A 21,699-nucleotide genomic window follows, 5' to 3' on the forward strand; every position below is an offset into this window, starting at 1 on the left:
GTCATTTTCTGGTTAGATTTCTGTGCTTTTATTTAAGTGTGTCCTTCAGGTACTTCATCCACCCCTGGTAATCCTCAAGTAGTCTGCTAGAAAAGCTGCTATACACATATTCAAGATGCATGCTGGGATGGAACATAATAATATCCATCATGGCCTTGAATAGAAAATACGTATGGAAAATAAAATGAATGAACGGAGGAGGTGAAAATGCACCTAACTGAAAACACTGTAGTCACTGATCTCTCTCAGGAGGACAAGACCTCATCAGTAACATGCTTCCATCAAATAGGTGATCTTCTCACTTTAATCACCTGTTAATAATTGGATCTTTATGGTTGCTCCACAGTGTTAAGTGTCCATCATTCCTGTCCTCCACCTTCACACCTGAGCAGCTCTGGTTCACTTCACTTCCCTCTCCACACGAGGGCACTAGTGCCCGCAGAGTGGAGCAATCATGCAATCAATTGAAACATGTTCGATAACAACTTTTGAAGTCATTTTTTCTGTCCACAGAGGGCAAAGGTGTCGATGGGAGGGTATAAGGTGTCTAGTGAGGAGGGAAGATAAATTACTTTTGGTGAAAAGTGCATCCTATTTGAAGATGGGGGGGGGGGATGCCTTTTGGGGTTTAATGTGAATCCAAAGTGTTTAATATAAACATGTAGGTGTATTCTCACCACTATACCTGTGAACAATGGTGTGTTGTTGCATGAGAGCCACACGCCCCCCTGATGTGTGCCAGTGCCAGTTATTGTCACCGCTCTGCTTTCTTCTCTCTCCTCTCTCTCGACGCGCATTGGACGGCTGACTGTGCGTAAGCTTCCACTGAAACTGTCGCCTATATTATTGCCCTGTCTACATAAACATCGAAAGATTGAAGGCTTGAACGCGGACTTTCGCAGAATATTTGAAGCACTCGGTGCCAAAGTGTAATTAGAAAGTGGCAGCTGAACATTTTGGCTGAAGCTTTGTGCGCTCTGCTGCTGCTGCTGCTGGAGTTGCGCTCAGGACTTGCCTTGGTGCGGATGTATACTGACCTATGGTGCAATTTTGAACTTCTTTACTTTTCTATGTGATGCCATGCATGATGCCGGCTGGGAGCTGCTCCTGTGTTGGACTTTACGCACCGCATAACAGCCAACTTCAGGTGCCTTCTGGTGATGCGGAGGATGCAGAGAAAGACAAACCTTTAGACCAACTGAGGACGAGGGATTGAAGAGCTTTTTTCAATTCTGGAAAAAAAAAAAATTGTTTCGGGAGCTCAACCGAGAATCATTGTGCAGGATGCATCACAATAGACGTTTGGTTTTGGTTTTACGCATTTTATCAGGCGTCTGAGCGTCTTTCTCTTCCAAAACAAAATGCTTCAAAGAGTGATACAAGTCCCAGATAAAAACAAGTAGATAAGACACAAAGTGAAACGTTGCTTTTTCCACGCGCACTATTGCTTTTTTGTGTGCAAAATGACTGGATGAGGAAGCATGGCGTTTTGACCAGAAAAATATGCTTTTTTCATTTTTTAATAACGATGCTGCAAGTAGGATTTTGTTTTGTCTTTGAATTAACACACCATACAGTGTTTTGGGGGATTCTTGTTTTCGCCTAACGACTCCAAGAAACATGTTGCATATCCTTGCGCTTCAGTCGGCGGTGTTACTTTTTGCAGGTAAGCACAATAACTGTCTTCTATAGTCCTTCTAGTTTCAACTGAGGGAATGTGCTTTTTCTTACAAAGAATATGCAGCCAGACATTAAGAAGTTAAACAGAAACTGTAGCCAACACGCAGGACGAGTTCAAACCAGGTAGAAGGGACACATCACATCCTACCTGAGACACACACACACACACACACACACACACACACACTGCTGTGTATGTGAATATCAGTCTGCTCTAACTCACATCTGAATATATGTCCCACACAGTGTTATTATGCATGCTGTAATTAAGTTATGCCCCATGACAACAACTCATATCTGTTCAGATGTACAATGATGTATTATGAAGAACCCACTGCACCTGTACTACACACCCAGAGCAGCTCTGGCCTTAAATAACATTTATCTCATGAATATTTCAACATGACAGGGAATCTCTTGTGCAACAGAAGCGTCGGGGCTTTATTACCTCTTGGCTTGTCAGGTTATTACATCAAAATTCATCTCAGAGGCCATAATTATTTGATGGGGAAAGTTACAGAGACCTGCTGCATTGGTGAGGGATCTCTTCATGGCTTGAAATCACAACATGACATAAACAGTTGACTGTTGCAGGATAAGATATTTTGCAGGACTTCCTCTCTATCTATCTGACATCTTGCTAAAACAATGATAATGTAAATTTGCACATCAGTCGTTAAGCGCCACAAGGAGGAGAGCAGCGTTTACTTTGGCTGCCTTACAACCAGAATGTACAGCTGCTGGTCTGGCTTATGAAACCCTTCTGTCTTGTGGGAAAATGCTATTTGGATAATGCATCCTATCCACTATATTGTGAATATTTTCTCTGGATAATAACTTAACAAGTCATGTCTTTAATTTTAGATTTGTTCAACTTTACAGCTGCAAAAATTCAATTTAGGGCTGGCAGTTGGTTAAAAGAGTTAATCATGATTAATCGCAAATTAATCAGACTTTTTTTTTATCTGTTCAAAATGTACCTTAAAGGGAGATATTTAATACTCTTATCAACATGGGAGTGAGCAAATATGCTTACTTTATGCAAATATATGTATATATTTATTATAAGAAATCAATTAACTACACAAAACAATGACAAATATTGTCCGTAAACCCTCACAGGTACTGCATTTAGCATAAAAAATGTGCTCAAATCATAACATGGCAAACTCAAGCCCAACAGGCAACAACAGCTGTCAGTGTGTCAGTGTGCTGACTTGACTATGACTTGCCCCAAACTGCATGTGATTATCATAAAGTGGGCATGTCTGTAAAGGGGAGACTCGTGGGTACCCATACAACCCATTTTCATTCACATATCTTGAGGTCAGAGGTCAAGGGACCCCTTTGAAAATGGCCATGACAGTTTTTCCTCGCCAAAATTTAGCGTAAGTTTGGACAAGCTAGACATGGTCGGTACCAATAGATTCCTTAGGTTTTTTAGTATCATATAAGCCCACTATAACCTCCGAAAGAATGTTAATACGTTAAAGAAATTAGTGGCGTTAAAACAAATTTACCTAGCTTTGACAGCCCAAATTCAACTTAACATCAACTGCGATGAAAAACATTTTTCTCATTCACTGACCGTACCTTGTTTGGCTTTTTTTGTGCCTCGAGGCAAAGAATCATCATCTGATTATATTCATGTAAAAGCCTGCAGCCAATCATGCATCACTTATGCTTCAAATAAAAGAAACACCTGCATTGATTTCCTTGCATTATTCAGAGGTCACACATTTCCAGAAAGTAAACGCCAAACACTCTCAAACTTCACCTCGCACATCTGCGTGTGCACGTACACTTTGATTAGCGCCTCTTCCTCGCAGCTCCGAGGATGTCTCTTATTCGACAGCTCACCTATTACGAGTGCTGACTCACTGGCTGCAAGTGCACGGTAATGATGTTTGCCATATGCCAAGGCCCCTCTCAGTAACCATACACAGTGTGATCCTAATTGAGCAATGTGTGTCATAAAGCTGCAGGACACAGCTTCTCACTGCGAATAGTGATGGGAATTGATAACACACTCCAGGAAATGAGAGGATCAAATCGGCGCTAGAAAAATGCCTGCACAGCATAATGAAAGCGTAATTAGAGAGGTAGACCTTCTGGTATTCTGGTGCGACTGTGACTATACACACTTTGTTTGGAAAAGCAGACTTAGTAGACCTAAAACACTGCCTTGAAATCTCTTGAATAAAATGTCATTGTGACAGATAAAGACTAAAAGTCTGGCTTTATTTCTTATTATTATTTTAAAAAGCCCGTCCTCTCTATTGACTGAAGCCACCAGGTGTGTTCCAGTGAGACACCTCGCTGGGATTCCTGAGTGGAATATCCAATCTTCCCTCCCTTCGTCTTATCCTTGAGCTTAACAAGATCCAAAAGGGGATCAAGCAAGGATAGCCTTCAGTCTACATCTTTAAGCACTAAGCACACAGCCTTGTCCCCGCTATGCGTCTGTCCTCATGCGTCTATATCCCCGTCAAAGGATTGGGCTTGTTGTCCTGTTTTTTTTTTTTGTTTTTTTTTTTAAACGCCAACATTTTATTAACCCAGCAGAGACACTTTGGCTCTTTCTCAGCAGAGACTTTTTATCTGTAATTGTCCTCAGAAAGATCCACTGCTGTGGTCCTGCACCCCAGTGCTGTGGTGGCACACATCCAGCTGCTTCTCTCTGTTGCCCCTGGCAGTATTTTAAGCCTCGCAACTCATGTCCTTGAGCAAGCAAGGAGCAAGAAATGAGAGAGAAAGATGACATATAGGCTATACGGCATGCACAGAAAATGGTTTGTGTGTGTGTGTGTGTGTAAAAGGAAAATATAACTCAAATTAATAGACAAAAAGTTATCTGTATATGAGATGTGAGTTCAGTTTGAAATCTCAACGGTACAAACACATGTTGACTTCCAGCTGAGAGAGCACACGATGCTGATATGACTGTTTGTCTTAATGTTTTGCGACTTAAAGCGGTAGTAGGCAGGTTGGTGCAAATATGATTAGAAAAAGTTATTTTTATAAAACGGTCACTATATCCTGACAGTAGTGCATGAGACAGAAAAAAAATCATGTGTCTCTGTGTCCTCCAGTGCTCCATGAGGAGGTGCAGAAGTCTAGCTTTCTCTCAGAACACTTGAATTACAATATGCTGAAAGGTTATTATGGATGCCAAAAACATTCTTTCCTACTCCCGCTTATACCTTCATGTTTGTGTCTCTTTGGTTTAGGGCTGCAACTAACATTGAAGATTAATCTGTTGATTATTTTCTCGATTAATCTATTAGTTGTTTGGTCTAGGAAAAGTCTGATTATGGTGAAAAATGTTGATCAGTGTTTCCCGAAGCCAAGATGACGTCCTCAAATGTCTTGTTTTGTCCACAACTCAAAGATATTCAGTTTCCTGTCATAGAGGAGTAAAGAAACCAGAAAATATTCACATTTATGGAATCAGAGAATTTTCAAACCGATTAATTGATTATCAAAATAGTTGGCAATTAATTTAATAGTTGACAACTAATCAATTAATCATTGCAGCTCTACTTTGGTTTACGTTGTACAATGTCAAATTGAAATTAAGCTGTTTTTTGGTTGAAATAAAGACAAACATAAGGCCTAATTTCATCAACATTCCAGTGGACTTTACTCCTCGTCACAGAGTTTTAATGCACTGGAAGATTCCAGGAAATGTCAACGAGAACTAGTAATCCCAAATTCTGTTTAACAGCTCATCAATTATACTTGTATATGAAGCATATGGCCATGAAGATGTAAATGAGTCTCTGTCTCAAGAGAGCGTGCATTGGATGAAGACCTGTAATGCCATTTTTCTGGTTCGTTGGCGTTAGCTCGGTTATTTATGGATCAGAGAACATGAAAAGAACAGAAGAAAATCCCTGGCTCGGTGGTATTCTTATCATGGCTATCTTACAGCTATACGCTTTGAGCACACTGTGGTGTGCATTTTTTAGATTTGTGAGGGAGGACACTGATAAAAAGAGGCAGACTTTTCCCTTCTCTCAAATCCAATTTTGGCGTGGCTCGGGTGTTTTCTGCAGTATGTAGGGAGAAAGGAAAAGAGAATCACAGTAGCAGCGAGCGAGGCGTAAGCTGGGTTTGGACTTCTCTGCTGTGTAATTACCAGCCATCACAAATGTTTTTACGCCGCTGGTTTGTGAGTTAAACTGTGCACCTTTGTTTGTTTAATGCCCATAAACACACTGAGTAGGTGGACTCTCATTTAGATCCGTTGTACTGCTTTTTCAAGCTCATTATTCTTAAAGTGTGCGTGTGGGAGGCATACATTGAAGCTTTCCAATCAAGGAGTCAAAAAAAGGTTTTTGCCCACCATAAATTCATACATCATCAGTGTAATGTCCTTTAATATTCCCACAAAGCACATCTGCCCCTGTGTTAATTGGCTCTTTATAACTGCCGTGATCTCACATTCGATTTAATCAGATTTAATGATTAAGGAAGGTGAATGTGTAAAAGCTTTAAAGGGAGGTGTGTACGTGTGTGTGTAGGGGGGGTCATTGTAATAATTGACAAACATGCTGATGCAGTATTTGTGCGCTCTCTCATCAGTGGATAGTAGTGTCTCAATGGAGGACTTCCCCGTCATAAATCTATCGGGGAGTTCACGGCCAGACTGTTTGCTCCAGCGGCGCTGCGTCAACTAGGTGTGGTGGTGCAACAGAGGGAAAACACTACAGACCACCAGCTCGTGTCAGACTGCAGACTGTCTCAAACTCGTACTTTAATGTAAATTCACTGTTAATCATAAACTCAGGCTGCACAGAAAATTTCAATTTAGAACTGGTATCGGATTTAGAATTATTGATTTGAAAAACTTGTCTTGTGTGGTAGAATAAAGTTAAAACAAGACTTCAGCCGTGTAAGCAGTTCTGTGAGACTGTAACATCAGCATGCTCACAAAGACGATGCTAACATGCTGATGTTTAGCAGGCAATGCTTTCTGTGTTCATCATCTAAGTTCAACATGTGTTAGCATGCCTAACACTGACTAATTATCACTAAACACTAAGTACAACTGAGGCTGATGTTATGTCATTAGTTTCACAGACATTTGGTCATGAACCAAACTATTGAACAAATTAAGATTTTGACCTGATGGTGGTGTTAGTTGGGGCGGCTGTCGCTCAGTGGGTAGAGTGGTCGTCTTTTAACCACAAGGTTGGCGTTTCGATCCCGGGGCACTTTACAGCAGACCACTGCTCCTATATAAAAAAAAAAGGATGGGTTAAATGCAGAGGTCAAATTTCTTAATAAAGTTTTAAGTTAAAAGTTATGGGACCGCTAAAATTGTTACAATTCATTGTCCTGGCACCACAAACGTAACCTGATCTATCAGATGGTTTGTTACACAGAACCATCTGAGAAGCCGTCATTGGAACTGTTTGGAAAAGAGCAGGCACTTTGAAAAAAATACTTGGCAGGTGATTGGATGAACCATCTGTCGATTAAACTTTTGCCGGAGCCAGCAATTCTCATGTGATCTCGTGACATTGCGAGAATCCAGCTGCTGTGCAAGGTAACCACGAATGTGCACCACATTAAAAGTCAATCTCTCCAATAGTTATTGAGACATTCCACTCGAAACCAAAATTGTCAACCTCATTGTTGGACTAGAGGAAAAGTCAGAGGACCACCAAAGTCAGTGGGATCCTCTGGGGACCATGAAAGGCTGTTTATAAAATAGGGCTGTCCTCGACCAACGAAATTCTCAATTAGTTGATTTAATAAACATATCTGTAAAACTGAGTATCTCCACAAACAATCACACAAAAGCCCCACTTTAAATTGTGTGTTTACTAGAGATGTGCTCATAAGTTATTAAAATAAGTCATTCAACATGAAACAAGGATAAAAAAACGACTAATCGACTAAAGAAATCTTGGTTGACTAAGACCAAAACAACCGATTAGTCGACTAATCGTCTAAGAGGGGGCAGCCCTAGTATAAAATGTTGTGCCAATCTATCAATTAGATGTTGAGATATTTAAAAGGATCTTTGGGAACTTTGAAATACTGTTAGCGCTAAATGGAAATTCAAAGGATCATAAAAGTAATTTAGATTCATCCTCTGGGGGCCATGAATGTCGGTACAAAATGTCATTTTACTCCATCCAATAGTTGTTGAGACATTCTACACAAAGCCAAAAATATCAACCTCATGGTGGCGCTAAAGGAGAAGTCAGGGGATCACATCAGTCATTAGGATTCATCCTCAGGGCACCATGACAAATGTACAAAATGTGTTCCTGGACCAAAGCACCATTGCTATCCTTAGAGCCCTACCGCCGGCTTGGCTAAATCTATTACTGAGAAGTCACCTAACAGATCACATTACAGTTTCTTAAGAAATATTTTTCAGCAGAATTAAGAGACTCTTCTTTCACTTTGAATACTGATGAAAAGAAATGTTAAGAATTGTAATTCTGTTCCCCTAATACTCGACAGCTTAGAGTAGAAGACACTGGCATGCAGTTTATTAGTAATGGTTTCAGCTCTTAAACATATGCCTTGATGTCTTCTTCTCTTCTGTTCTGGCTCAGTGGGCTTTAACACAAACTCAGCTACATTATAAGTATAAAGAACAATTTCTCCCATACTCACTGCTCAGACATCTTAACAGTGTTGAGATATAATGCTTTATTTCCTGCAGATAACGCCCTCTATAAAAACCTCTATGCATTTCCTGTCTTTATGTTGTAACCTGTTTCTTTACTGAATATTTTTATTCTGCATGAGAGAGGAGGGAGAAAATATGAATCATAAGACATTCCAAAAAACAACAACAACAACACCAGACTAAGAAGTGGATTATGTTTTTATACATTCGACACATTAATAAAATGTCATTAGCCTGGGAGCTTTCTCTGGAAACTTCTAGGACAGCATCCCACAATATTAGATATTAATGTAATATATCCTGCATCAAGGCTTAAACAATATGAATACACCCAGGAACTTCATTTCCTTGTATCTCTGGGTTTTGCAAGCACAAAATAACATCAACATTTGTGCTGAATTAAAAAACAACAACATATTAAAATATTAAAATCACACTGTAAAGTAATATTTAGTATCACAGGTATATTTTCTGTTTCTCCAACGTAGCGTTTTTTTATGTGCAGTTTCTTATAGCCGGGTCTTGCTTCCTTCCTGTCAGCAGAGATGCATCCATAACTCCAATTGGTTATGCATTTTTGATTTGCGTAATCACAGGCAGGTGGCTGGACAAAAGGCTGTCACTACATCTGAGAGAGTGGAGCAGCGGAGCTGTCGCTGTCTATCAGAGGCATCAGAGCTTAATGCATTAGAGGCAATGATCTGACAGGTACATATTGTCAGGGCCCATTGACTTCTTTGTGGTGTGGCTGATTGATTGCCGAGATTATGTTAAAATGGGAGCCGTGAGCCTCTTTGTGACTCAGAGTGGTGTGCTCATGCAGTAATGTCGAACGGCAGCCTTAAAACTACCATTGAATTTTAATTTTGAAATATATTGTTTTATCCCTCGAGCAGTCCATTCTGTTTGTGAATAATCACTATTGTCTGCTGCAGCTGGAACGAGACCGGAGAGTCTGTTGTGCCCTCTCATCTGTGACGGCAAACCAACGTACAGCTGCATGAGGAATGACTTATGGTAGATGGAAAGGTGCCTCTGACACAGCACATTTTATAATTTGAAATAAGCCTGATATAAAACTCGTTCGGATGTAAAAAGAAATCACTGTATGAAATCAACATATTTATTGTCAGTGAAGCAGCTCTGGGCTTTACATCAGCGTGACATCACAGATTAAAATCTCAGCTCTGTGGCACTTTGACTGAGGCTTGTTGTTTCTGTTCAAAATAATGGCATCGTTATCTGAATGAATCACATGTTTTGAGTAACAGTGGTGTCTTAAAGCTGCTTTATTAGTATAAATTATCATTTCTATTATAATATTGCTAATAAGGAATAAAGTATAAGAGATACACATAAACAGAGCAACAAAGCACTCTCACAGTGGTAATAAAAATATGGTACAATATCAGCTACCATCCAAGCAAACAACTTCAAATCAACTAATGTCAATCTTTTATTAAAAATATGCTTTCTAGAGCAAAAGTCATGGATATATTTACTTAAAGTAAAACTTGTATTAATGTTGAAATGTAATTTCATCCTTAAACATCACAACTGTATTTTCAAAAAACGTTACATGATGAGAGAATTTAGGAAAGCTGTATGATTCAGTTTACATGGACTGCTGCAATGCAGTAATCCACAGTAGAACCTGACCGATAAATCGTCCGGGCCGACATTAGCTTATTGCAGATGTATTGTTATTGGTTTGTAGGCCATTAAATAGTAAAATGAAATTACAATTACATAATTTGTCCACCAAAGAGCACTGACAAGTTTATTTTTCAGGTGTAAAATAGCCCATAGTAAATATCTTGGTGATAATTATTTGAAATCAGCATGAATTGATTTTGTATTGCCACTTGGGGGCAGCACAACGAGCTGTAAACACAACACTGACATATTATCAGCTTATAGACTTAAAGGAACAGTGTATAACATTTAGGGGGATATGTTGGCAAAAATGGTGTATAATATTAAATGTGCTAAATGTGAGATTGGGAGCATTTCTATTGCCTCTTCACGGCTCTCAACGTGGCAACGGCTGAGCCGGCGGCTCACAGCTAACAGTGCTGACAGAGATAACAGTGTATTGCATTCAAATTGGATCAACTGGGGTGAAAGAGTAAAAAAAAAAATCACTTTCAAATATATTGTGTGTTGATTATGGGATGATTCTTTGCTGCTTTGATTTTTAAAGCTGATACTCAACAGAAATACTTCTACAGAACAATCATTTGTTCGTTCACTACAACTCAGTTAAATGTAAATGTCCTAAAGTACACTCTGACCATTGGCTAGATGGTGCTTGGTGTAATTGGAATGCCAGTGTATGTGTGCGTCCCCAATCAGTCTTGACACAATCACTGGTTCCTAATCAGTGTGAAAGTAATGGCCACCTCAGAGTACAATCAGTGTACAAGTTAGTCTGGCAGGAGTGGCTCTAACTTAATGAACTCCCTCCAGTGAACCCACTGAGTCAGCATGACTGCGTTAATAGACAAAGAGCACAAAAGTCCTCTAACGCACTTTAACTTTCTGGATCTAAAAAGCATTGCCCTGGTATTTATACATCCTGATCTTCAACTACATGTGTAGCGATGATTTCATGTTGTCATCTCGCCCTGGCTGTCCGGCAGCCTGCAGTCCTCGGCTTTTTGGCAGCCCGGAGTGTTCATGCTTCTTTGTTTCTCTCATGCTAGGGGACAGTGAGCTGATGACGAGGGAGGATTAGACTTGTCCAGTCACAACATGGACAGTGTGGCAATAGTGAGTCATTGGCGCTGTGGTGCTCAGTGGTGTCGCCCAGGCCAGGAGGGGCAACGCTGGCAGTTAGCACATCCTGCCATTCTGAACCGCTATCTGTTCCTGCAGATTCTCCTCTTAACCCCCGAGGCACCTCAATTTCACACAAATTGGAAGGAACTGACAGAATGACCCCAGTGATAATGAAGGGTTAGCCTAAATTTTTTTACAGTCTAATTCAAATTGGGATGTTAATGCAACACTGAATGCTGTTTTCCAACCTGCTCAGAATTAGAATTTGAATTAATATATGATATCATAATCATTTTTATTAGCCGTACTAGTATCATGGCTTTATGGATGACAATGTCGGTCTGCCGGTTTCTCGATCAACAATTTGGCCCAGACTGAAATATCTCATCAAATGTTGTACAGACATTGATGGTCCCCAGAGGATGAATCCTCATGACTTATGTTATCCCTCTGAGTGAAATGTCTCAACAACTATTGGATGGATTGCCATGAAATTTGCTACAGAAATTCATGTTTCCCTCGGGGTGAATTGCACTCACTTTTCATCGAGTGCCATCATCAGGTCAAAATTTGTATTTGTCCATTACTTTGATTTATGAACAAGTTCCTGCAAAAATAATCACATTTCCATCAACCTCAACTGTACTTTGTCTTAAATGCTAATTAGCAAATGCTAACATGCTAACGCGCCAAACTAACACGGTAAACATAAGACCAGTTAAAGGGAGAGTTCAGGTGTTTTGAAGTGGGGTTGTATGAGTTACTTATCCACAGTCAGTGTATTACCTACAGTAGAAGGCAGTTGGCGGGCCCCTAGCTTGGAGAAACAGACAGGAGCACCGACACTAGAGATAAGCAATACAGTGCTGTGGACGGGGCCAGCAGAAAAATGTATTTTAGCCACCCTAAAAGAAAGGCTCACCTAAAATAATGTATATCTGTTTAAGTGTACGCTATATTTTGAATATTTTCACCGCTTTATCTTGCTGTCAGACAGCTATTTCCTTTCCTTTCCAACGGGCAACTGACCTGAAAGTGAAACTTATCTACAGACTTTTCTGTATACTTGTCAGTATGAGCCAAGTATACTTAAGTATATTTTTTGTTAAGTATATCTCTGATAAGTACATAAAAAGTAAACTGAAAGTATACTCTCTTATTTTAAGTTTGAAAGAAGTATACTAATAGCATACTTCCTTTTGATAAGGGATGAGAAAAACAGTATAGATACGTTTCACTTTCAGTTGAGTTCGCCATCGGAAAATATCCTAAATATAGCGTACACTTAAACGGATACAAATTTTTTTAAGTGAGCATTTCTTTTAGGTGGCTAAAATACGTTTTTCTGCCGTCCCCGTCCACAGCACTGTATTGCTTTGCTCTGGTGCCGGTGCTCCTGTCTGTTTCTCGATGCTGGGGTCACGCCGACCGTCATCTACTGTAAGTAATACGCCCACTAAGGATAAGTACCTCATACAACCCCACTTCAAAACACCTATCTCTTTAATATCAGTATATGAGCCTGTTAGCATATAGCATTTAGCTCAAAGCACCGCTGTGCCAAAGTACAGTCTTACAGAGCCGCTAGCGTGGTTTTAAACTCGTGGTCTTGTTATTTAGCATTTTTCTAAAAGAGGTTACGCAATGTCATAAAAAAATAAACTACTATACCAGACAAAATATGAAAATAATTAAAGAGAACTCAGGGGTTAAAAGTTCAGAAATGTAGGCTGGAGGCAGATCATTGACTGTGTTGAAGGTGCTGAGTAAAACCTTAGAGTTTGACTCTGACCTTTATTGGCAGGCAGTGGAGGCAGGCTAATATGGTGGTTGTCTTTGCATCCATTAAAAGCTCAGCAGTATTTCGCCTACCACTGTATTGTATAGATAATAAAGCGTATGGATTTGAATAACGATACAAGCATTTTGTCAGCATAGAAGTCATATGGCAGCTAACACGTGGCCAAAATAATATTAAGACTTGATTTGAATCTGTTTTGGCTCTGAAATCGATTTGGCAGAGGGATACGCACAAGTATGATGGAGGCCTTGATATGATTCACCCAGAGGACACGCTAACTATTCCCCTGTATAAGCCAGAGATAAGTGCAAACAAGCAGTTGGCAAGTGCTTCTTTGCCCTGCTGGGTTGCATTTGATTACTATTGTTGTCTTGCTCCATGCTGTTTTTGTGTATTCTTGGAGAACCTTGAAGATTGTTGTGTGAAGGCCCCGTAATTAGATGTTCTGGGACTAAGGCAACCGCCGAAATTCAGAGTGATGTAATCGGTGCTCCATCCTTAATTGCACATGCAATGTGTAGGACGGCTAATTTATCCCGCGAGAGTGGGAAAAACTGCAAGCTTTTTACCAGTAGATGCTTTCCAAATTCATATATGGCATGTCGGGTTGTATTTTTTATAGCCTGTCTGGAACTAACACAACAAGCGTATATTGCTTTGACAGAGGATGCAAAGTTTATCACACAAACAATCCTGAAGCAAGCATGACCGCTTCAACAATATCCATGCCAAAGGACAGGGGAAAGCAGTGAGAAAAATGTACAGCATGATAAGGAGAAAGGACCCATAAAACAACTAAGGCATGGCAGGTGTACTTATCTGGTCTTTTCAGGGATGGATGAGCCAGAACGGTTCATCCAAAGAAATATTCAGGATCTGACCTGCATGTCGACAAGGCAACTTTTGTCTGAATGAGAAATATGTCTGGAAATATTTTGTGAGCTGACCGGCAGATAGAGGTGTGTCGATCTCTGAGAAGAATCACTCTCTGTGATATGGCACGGTACACATGAGCTCATCTCTGAGACAAACACTAAGAGACAAAAAACACATAAGTACAGATCCTTTCATACAAAAGCATACCAAGTACATAAGACCTGAATGCGTAGGGTATAGGAGAATTCTATCAATTATTTGATAAGGGATCTCTAGTCACACACAATTTCACAGAGGGAACTGGGAAGTGAACTTGTGATTTATTTTTGGTATATCTCTTCATGTTGTAAGAAATAGAGCAATGCTGCAACGACTGGGCGGCGGCGATACACAGAACTCAGTGTTGAAGTAAGGTTTAATCACATTAATGTTAGTGGTGTGACTGAACCAGTCTAGCCACGTTTTTACACACTCTGGTTAGAAATTCCACTACATGTCTCCTTTTAAACGCTGATTCAAATCACAGAATAAAAACCACACAAATAAAACTAGAATTGCCGCCTTGTGGTTGCATGCCTCCACCAACCAGTCAAGTTGCAGTTTACAACCATGTTTGTCCAAAATGTCATTGCTTCATCATTTCATCCTGTTAGAAATTTGTGTGAAATTGTCATAATTAGGATAGGAATTCTTGAGTTATGGTGTGTTTAAGACGTGTTTTCTGAAATCACGGTGACCTTTGACAGTCAAAATCAAATCAAGTCATCCTTGAGTCCAGGTGGACGTTTGTGCCAAATTTGAAGAAATTCACTCAAGTCGTTAGTGAAATATCACGAGAAAAGGACGGACTTGAGGTCACAGTGACATTGACCTTTGACCGCCAAAACCTAATCAATTTATCTTTAAGTCCAGGTGGACGTTTGTCCCTAATTTGAAGACATTCCCACAAGGCGTTCCTGAGATATCACGTTCACGAGATTGGACTGGACGGACGGACGAACCAAAAACATAATGCCTCCGGCCACATCTGTCGCCGGTGCGGAGGCATAACAAGACTATCCTAAACTGCTCCGGGGATGTTGTCTATTTAATCTGCTCTGAATATTGCTAATTTGAATCCCAGTGCAGGACAAACAACCTCATTGAAACCACCAACAAAGTGACGGGCTTGATCCATTTTCAGTCAAACCGTGGTGTGATGTGAACATGGACCAGTGACACTGATATTGGATATGCATATGTGCCATTTCTTTGAAAGCTAATCCAGACAAATTCACCTGATACACTGTACTCTTGACTGTCTGCAGCTCCAACTGTGCCCTACTTTTTCTTCATTAGCTCATTGTGGTTCAGACCACTAGAGAAAATAAATTAAACCCTCTAGCACATAGAATGACTTGCTGCCAGTCGTCTGAATATGGTTTGTTTTGTTTTTGGCCTTGGTTTTACAGTATGTAGCGCTGCTGCTGACAAGTCACTGGAATCACCCAATGAGCGAGTTTGCTGTCAGTCCATGTGATTTCATGCTTGGTTTGTTTATGAATAAGGCAGCATGAACCCTGAGTGCACTGAACTGAAATGCTGAATTCTTCTGGTGTGGAGAATGGAAACCAAATTACAGTACTGCTAACTGCCCCAAAAGGCCATTGCATGTAATAAGAAAACATTCTTGGAGGTCGTGCTCATGTTCTCAAATATGAACAGCTCTTTAAGTAATACATTTAATAAGATATAACTGTCTTGTCTTGGGCACAGTAGGCATACAGATTTTTGGCATCACTGTTAATATGATGATGTTTTTATAGCACATTTTTCAGTGCATCATCTAATTTATGAAGGGAAGCCAGCTGTGTCAAAGTTATACAGTTAGTAATATTTTACACCTGGAAGCACCGCAACCTCAGCTGTCTGATAGCGGCTGAGCAACTCCACTGCAGCAGTATAAAGTTGATAAGGAATAGATAATATACTCCCCCACCTGAGTATTTACAGGTTTTCAGAGTAATGTCAGAGCTTGTGGAGGCCAGAAATAATTATTGTCAGCAGTAATACTGCTACACATCACAGTACTTCAAAGTTTGTTTTTGGACTTTTAGTTGAAGGTGCACATACAATATCCAGAGCATTAATATAGCATCAAACATCTATTTCCTATGTAAAGATATAGAGAAGTAATGTCTACCTGAGCAGAGAATGAAGTCGCTCTCCAGCTGTGGGTGTTGTAATCCAAGCTTCTCCGTGATTTGTTGCACTGTGCTCATACGTTGCAGAAGCGTAGCACACACCCACCTGTTCCCGCCCAGGTTAACACTATTAGCTCTGTCAGCATCGTTAGCTGCGAGCCGCAAGCTCAGTCGGTTGAGAGCCGTACAGAGGCAATAGAAATGCTCCCAAATTCGCATTTAGCACCTTTAAGGGACACCTGGGTCATGTGATTGACAGATGTAGCACTTTCGCTATTGAGCTAATTTTTACTGACATTATGACATATTTTTGTAGGCCAACCAGGAAGTTCGCGTCGCCTTTGGTTCCCTCGACAAAAAGCCAATATGATTTTTCCATTGGACTTTGGATTATTGCAGAAAATTAACTCTGTGTAAAACAAATGTTTATGATTCTTACATGTTTTGTTCAGAAAGATAATTTTCACAAATGAACACCACTTTTATGATTTTTGAATAGTGCAATCGGCAGAAGTAAATAGTTGCGTTTTGCTTTCGCGTGAGTGCAAGTATGCACAACAAGGTTGTAAAGGAGAAGTAGTCGGCGTGATAACGTTTAGTAGTCTCATTTAGCCACTGGTTAGCAACCACCCTTTTAAAGACACGTAAAAGTTTCAATATTCAAGACTAGGGTATTTATTGACGTATTTGATATTGTAGGACAAAATGTTAAAATCTTAAAAAGACCTTATTTGAGACATCAAACCAAAAACCCAATTAAAAAAAACATTGACTTCCAGATGAGAGAACAGGAAGTGCTGTAATGCTAACTAATTTCTGGGTTCTAGGACTCATTCCTGCAGCAGTCTATATGGACCACACTGGCTGTGGGTTTGACAGTGCTGTTTTATGTGATTTTAATATGACAATGAATAGATTTTAGTAAGAATGTACATTTGAAAGATATTTGTCTTTTTACTACAATAGCACTGAGCTGTTTCCTCTTAAAGACCTACAGTATTTTTCCAGCCAGACATTCGCACACACATTAAACATTATCAAGGGAAAAAAATATGCGACGAGACTTTAATACAGAGAAGTTTTCAAAATCTAATTAAGTAGAAGTTATGTGCGCATGAATTAATGAACGGTAGGCTATTGCTATATTCTGGAGGGAGGGTGACTTGCTAAAAGTCTTTAGTTTGTTTCTAGTAATCGTTTTTACATTTGAACATATTTGTATTGATTACACTAATATCACAGTAAGGTACTAAAGAAATGTTGCAGCAATGTACTAAATACTGTAACAAGGGAACAGTTTTGTTTTGCGTTCTTCATTGATTAGCTTCTTACAGCACCAGTATACTAGCTAGCAAGGCTAACGGAAAGTAGCCTACGACTCCTTCATCCCTCATGGCCCTCACCTTGCAGCTAGGTGTAATGGCTAACCGGATTAATAAAATATGCCAAGACTACCTTACTTTCCCTCCCTTTTTAACAGCAAGAGTATAAGGCTTCATAATATTTACTGCCCCCCTCCCTTCTCTGCTTTTCACAGGGGTTCAGTCTAGCATTAGTTAGCCAGGAAAACCTGTGGTGCCTTAGCTCGGCCTATTGAGGATTAACTCAAACACTGAGATATTTATTTAGTTCTGCCTGCAGAGCAGCTCTGCATCCAAGCAATGTTTGTAGAACTAAAATTATAATTAGCTTCTGTTTCCTTACTTATTTTTTCCAACACAATAGAAAGCCCACGTCTGAAAAGCTGGCTCAAGAGGAATCATCTAGTCTTCTAGGATTCCTACAGACTAGTTTGCTGGCGTGCAGAGTGAGTTGCTGTCAGTTTGGTGAAATACAATTCAGCTTGGCAGCTGGAGCTTTTGTAAACAAAATGTGCCCTGCCGCATTGCTAGTTGGAAATATTTCTTTAAAACTAACAGATTTTGTCAGCGAGTGTGAAAGCACACTGCTTTTCCTTCTGATCTAGTCTGAAATAGAAACATTTCACTCCCCTTGCCTTAATAGCTTTCTTTCCCTGGCCCAAAATAGGTCCACTTGTTCGTGGAGTTAGTTCCCACTCTGACAGATTTTGGGTTAAACTGCAGATTTAAAGCCAGTCCATCTGGAGCCGCAATAAAAGCTCTTTTCAGAAGGGAAGTGTGTGTGGACTGGATTGACACTTCTGTATTTTTCTCAGGATTCAAAAGTCTAAATATATACAACTATTATATGCACTGACCTTGCTGTATGTATTAATGTACACACAACCCACTGGAGAAGACCCCAAACCCATCATGTTCTGACAGTGAGGCTGGATCTTGATATGTGTGTAGTTTAAACTTTAAAGTCCCCAGATTTAGAGGCTAGGGGTTCATTTTTTTTTTGGTGTTTCTATCTATATGTATTTTTTTTTCTTTTGTCCCTTGGAACAGTTTAGTGCAGAATGTGCAACGCTGAGTCAGAGCAGAAAGGAGGCACCTTGACCTGTTTTCAAAGGTGAAAAGACAGGTACAGAAAGTAAGACGACATCTGTGCAGAGTGCAACATCAAGCGTTGCTATTATTGTACTCACTACTGTCCCAAAATAATGAGGATGAACACATAAATTCACCAGCGTACTGTTATATCATCTTTAATATGTTACTTTGCTGTGGTAGGTTAACTCTCTTTGACACAGAAACCTTTTGTAGTTCTTGAAAGATAGTTGTATAGTCGCACATTTTCATTTGAGTTCATAATAATAATAATAATAAATTGGACTTATATAGCGCCTTTCAGAAACCCAAGGACGCTTTACAAAGGGGGCACACAAAATCTTACTAATAAATAAAACAGAGGAAAAACTATACCTAAGTAATTAAAGAGTGATGTGTAGCAGAAGTCAGCTGAGATCATAGGCCTTGATGAACAGGTGGTGCTTGAGGTGTTTTTTGAAAGTGTCCAGGGATGAAGCATTTCTTATTTCAGGAGGGAGAGAGTTCCAGAGGGCGGGGGCCGCGACGCTGAAGGCTCTGTCTCCGAATGTTCTCAGCCGGGTGTGAGGGGTTGAGAGCAGATCAGTGTCAGGGGATCGTAGTTTCCGGGATGGAGTGTAGGGGTGGAGAAGGTTGATTAGGGACTGAGGAGCAAGGGCATGGGGGGATTTGTATGTGAGAAGGAGGAGTTTATAGTTGATGCAGGACTTGATTGGAAGCCAGTGAAGGTGGATGAGTGTAGGGGTGATGTGCTGCCAGGGCATAGTGCGGGTGAGAACCCTGGCAGCTGAGTTAAAATGGTTTAAAAATCTAGTCCAACTTGTTTTGAGTATGGATTGGATTATCTAGTGCTCACTATGCAAGGCTGTTTGACTTAATTCAAGTAAATGTCACTTGCCTTGTCTTAATTAATGTTATCTTCATTTGAGGTTATGTTTAGCTAGACTTAAGGGGCAGGTCTGTTACAGGGCCTCCAGTAAGCTTTGACACTTATTTTAAGTTCTGAAGTTTCAAGAAAAAAGCATTTTAGTTCAAGTTTTAGTCTTTTGGCTTGCAGGACGGTATATTCTCAACTTTACCTTGGGACAAAATATGTAATTTCAAGGTTTAGACTTCAAGTTCTGGTTCATGTTTTCCACCTGTCACATTACATTGTTAATAGTGCTTCATAGGGCTGGCGCAATAACCACAATATTGCAATTGCTATTGACAAGCCAACCACAGGGGATGGCAGGCAACCACCACAACCGTTATGTTCTTGTTTTTTTCTTTTTTTAATTCTTTGCAATGGGAACGTCAGCAGCTTGACGAGGCCCTGAGCGTCTATTCTACGCAAAGCGCTGCACGTTTGGTGTTTTTTGCTGGTCGCCAAGAGTAGAAAAATGTTCATCTTTGGGTAAAACGCTGCGCTGCGCTCGTCACTGTCACTTTTTTACCCAGCTGTCCAATCACAATGGAGGAGGGGTGTGGCAAATACCACAAACTGTCCCATCCTACATGTACAAGTGCTAAACAACAACGATGGAGGAGAAATGAATACACACAGACCGGCGAATCTGTCCTCTCCCTCTCTACATTGTGCCGACATTTTTACTTCTGCGAATATTCCGTATCATAGCAACCTGACACAATCAAAGCGTCTCAGCTGAAAAAGACGCTGCACCTCATTGACCTTCTGTGTTCCGCATTTAACAACAAACAAGTATTTAATTAAAACTGTTTTTAAACTGTCATCTTTGTCATTTAAAATGCTAAAATATACCTAGTAATAGCCTAACAATAAAGCGTATTTATATAACACTAAAATCATGATGGATGAAGTCATTTGCAAAAAAAGAAAAAAGGCAATAATATTGCATTGTGCACTGTTGTTGAGCCAATCATTATCACCAAAGGGATAATTCTTTTACCACGACAGCCCTATCACTGCTTCAGATATTTTACTTCATGCTTAACATGCCGACATTTGTTTATTAGTAATGAACAACGAACGCTGATGGGAATGTCATTATTTTGGCAATCATGGTTATCTGTGCCGAAATTTGTCCCAATCTGTCAAGTAGATATTTCACAAAGATGTTTGGATTTCAGGTTTGATTTTATAAAAACACACAGTAGGCTACCTTGTGCCCCCAATAGCTGTATCCTACTTCCACACTATGAAGTACACAGAGCTTATTGTCAAAGTGCCCTTTAGCAGTTAAAAAAAGAGAAAGAAATAAGGCAAAAGAAATAAGTTTATCAATTTACATTAACAGGAAACTATATAAGAGTACACTGATGATATCACTCAAACTGAACAACTGGAAAGCAAATACCAATTTTAAACAAAAGAAAGACAAAGCAAAGTGTTTCCGTAGATGTATTATTGTCATGTTTATGGAGTTGTCAGACCACAATGCATTTGTCCAGCTACAAGCAGCTAATACATTTCTGTTATGCATTGCATTGGTGGACAATTATGTCCACAATATCACAGTAAACTACAATTATGGTCTTGCGGTTGTATGCCACCGCCAACCAGTCAAGTTGCAGTTTACATCCATGTCTGTCCAAAATGTCATCACTTCATTATTTTATCCTATGAGACATGTGTTTGAAAATGTCATAACTAGCATATAAATACCTGAGTTATAGCCAAAAACGTGTTTTGTGAGGTCACAGTGACCTTGACCTTTGACCACCAAATTCTGATCAGTTCATCCTTGGGTCCAGATGGACGTTCATGCCAAATTAATAGAAATTCCCTCCAGGCGTTCCTGAGATATTGCGTTCACTAGAATGATACGGATAGACAACCTGAAAACATAATGCCTCCGGCCACAGCTGTCGCCGTCGCGGAGGCATACAAATTAAGCACATTTAGTGTGCAAACTGACGTGTCTGACTTAATGTTGTTACTTTATCACTGCGAATACACTAAATACTCACAACTCAGATACTCAGAATAAGTAATACTGTGCTGTAACAGTGAGACACTGCTTATGTTGTTTGGCTACCAACTGTCAAATTTCAGATGATGGAGCTTCACACAAGCACTTCAAAGCCTCCATTGTTTGATGTCGACTCATGCGGTATTTTCTGTATTCGTATGGATTTAAGAGCTCAAATGTTTTTGCAGTCCATGTTTATTAGCCACATACGCCCGGCGGCTGTTTTCTCCTTAGTGACAGTTCACGGACAGTAACAACACACACCAAATGCATCTGTGTATCTGTTTGACAGCTGAGTAATGACGGATTCTATAACCTACCAGAAACTCTTCAATAG

General features: G+C 39.9%; 1 protein-coding gene across 1 annotated transcript in view; it reads left to right on the forward strand.

Annotated features, from left to right (window-relative positions):
• Window positions 1–702: 702 nt before the first annotated feature.
• si:dkeyp-14d3.1 (transmembrane protein 132C) overlaps window positions 703–21,699 on the forward strand; it is a 165,186-nt gene continuing 144,189 nt past the window's right edge. Inside the window, exon 1 of the mRNA XM_037778985.1 lies at window positions 703–1,666. Coding sequence (XP_037634913.1) covers window positions 1,621–1,666 — 46 coding nt within the window. The 5' untranslated portion in view covers window positions 703–1,620. The remainder of the gene's footprint in view (window positions 1,667–21,699) is intronic.

This window comes from Sebastes umbrosus, chromosome 8, assembly GCF_015220745.1.
Source record: "Sebastes umbrosus isolate fSebUmb1 chromosome 8, fSebUmb1.pri, whole genome shotgun sequence".
Lineage (NCBI taxonomy): Eukaryota > Metazoa > Chordata > Actinopteri > Perciformes > Sebastidae > Sebastes > Sebastes umbrosus.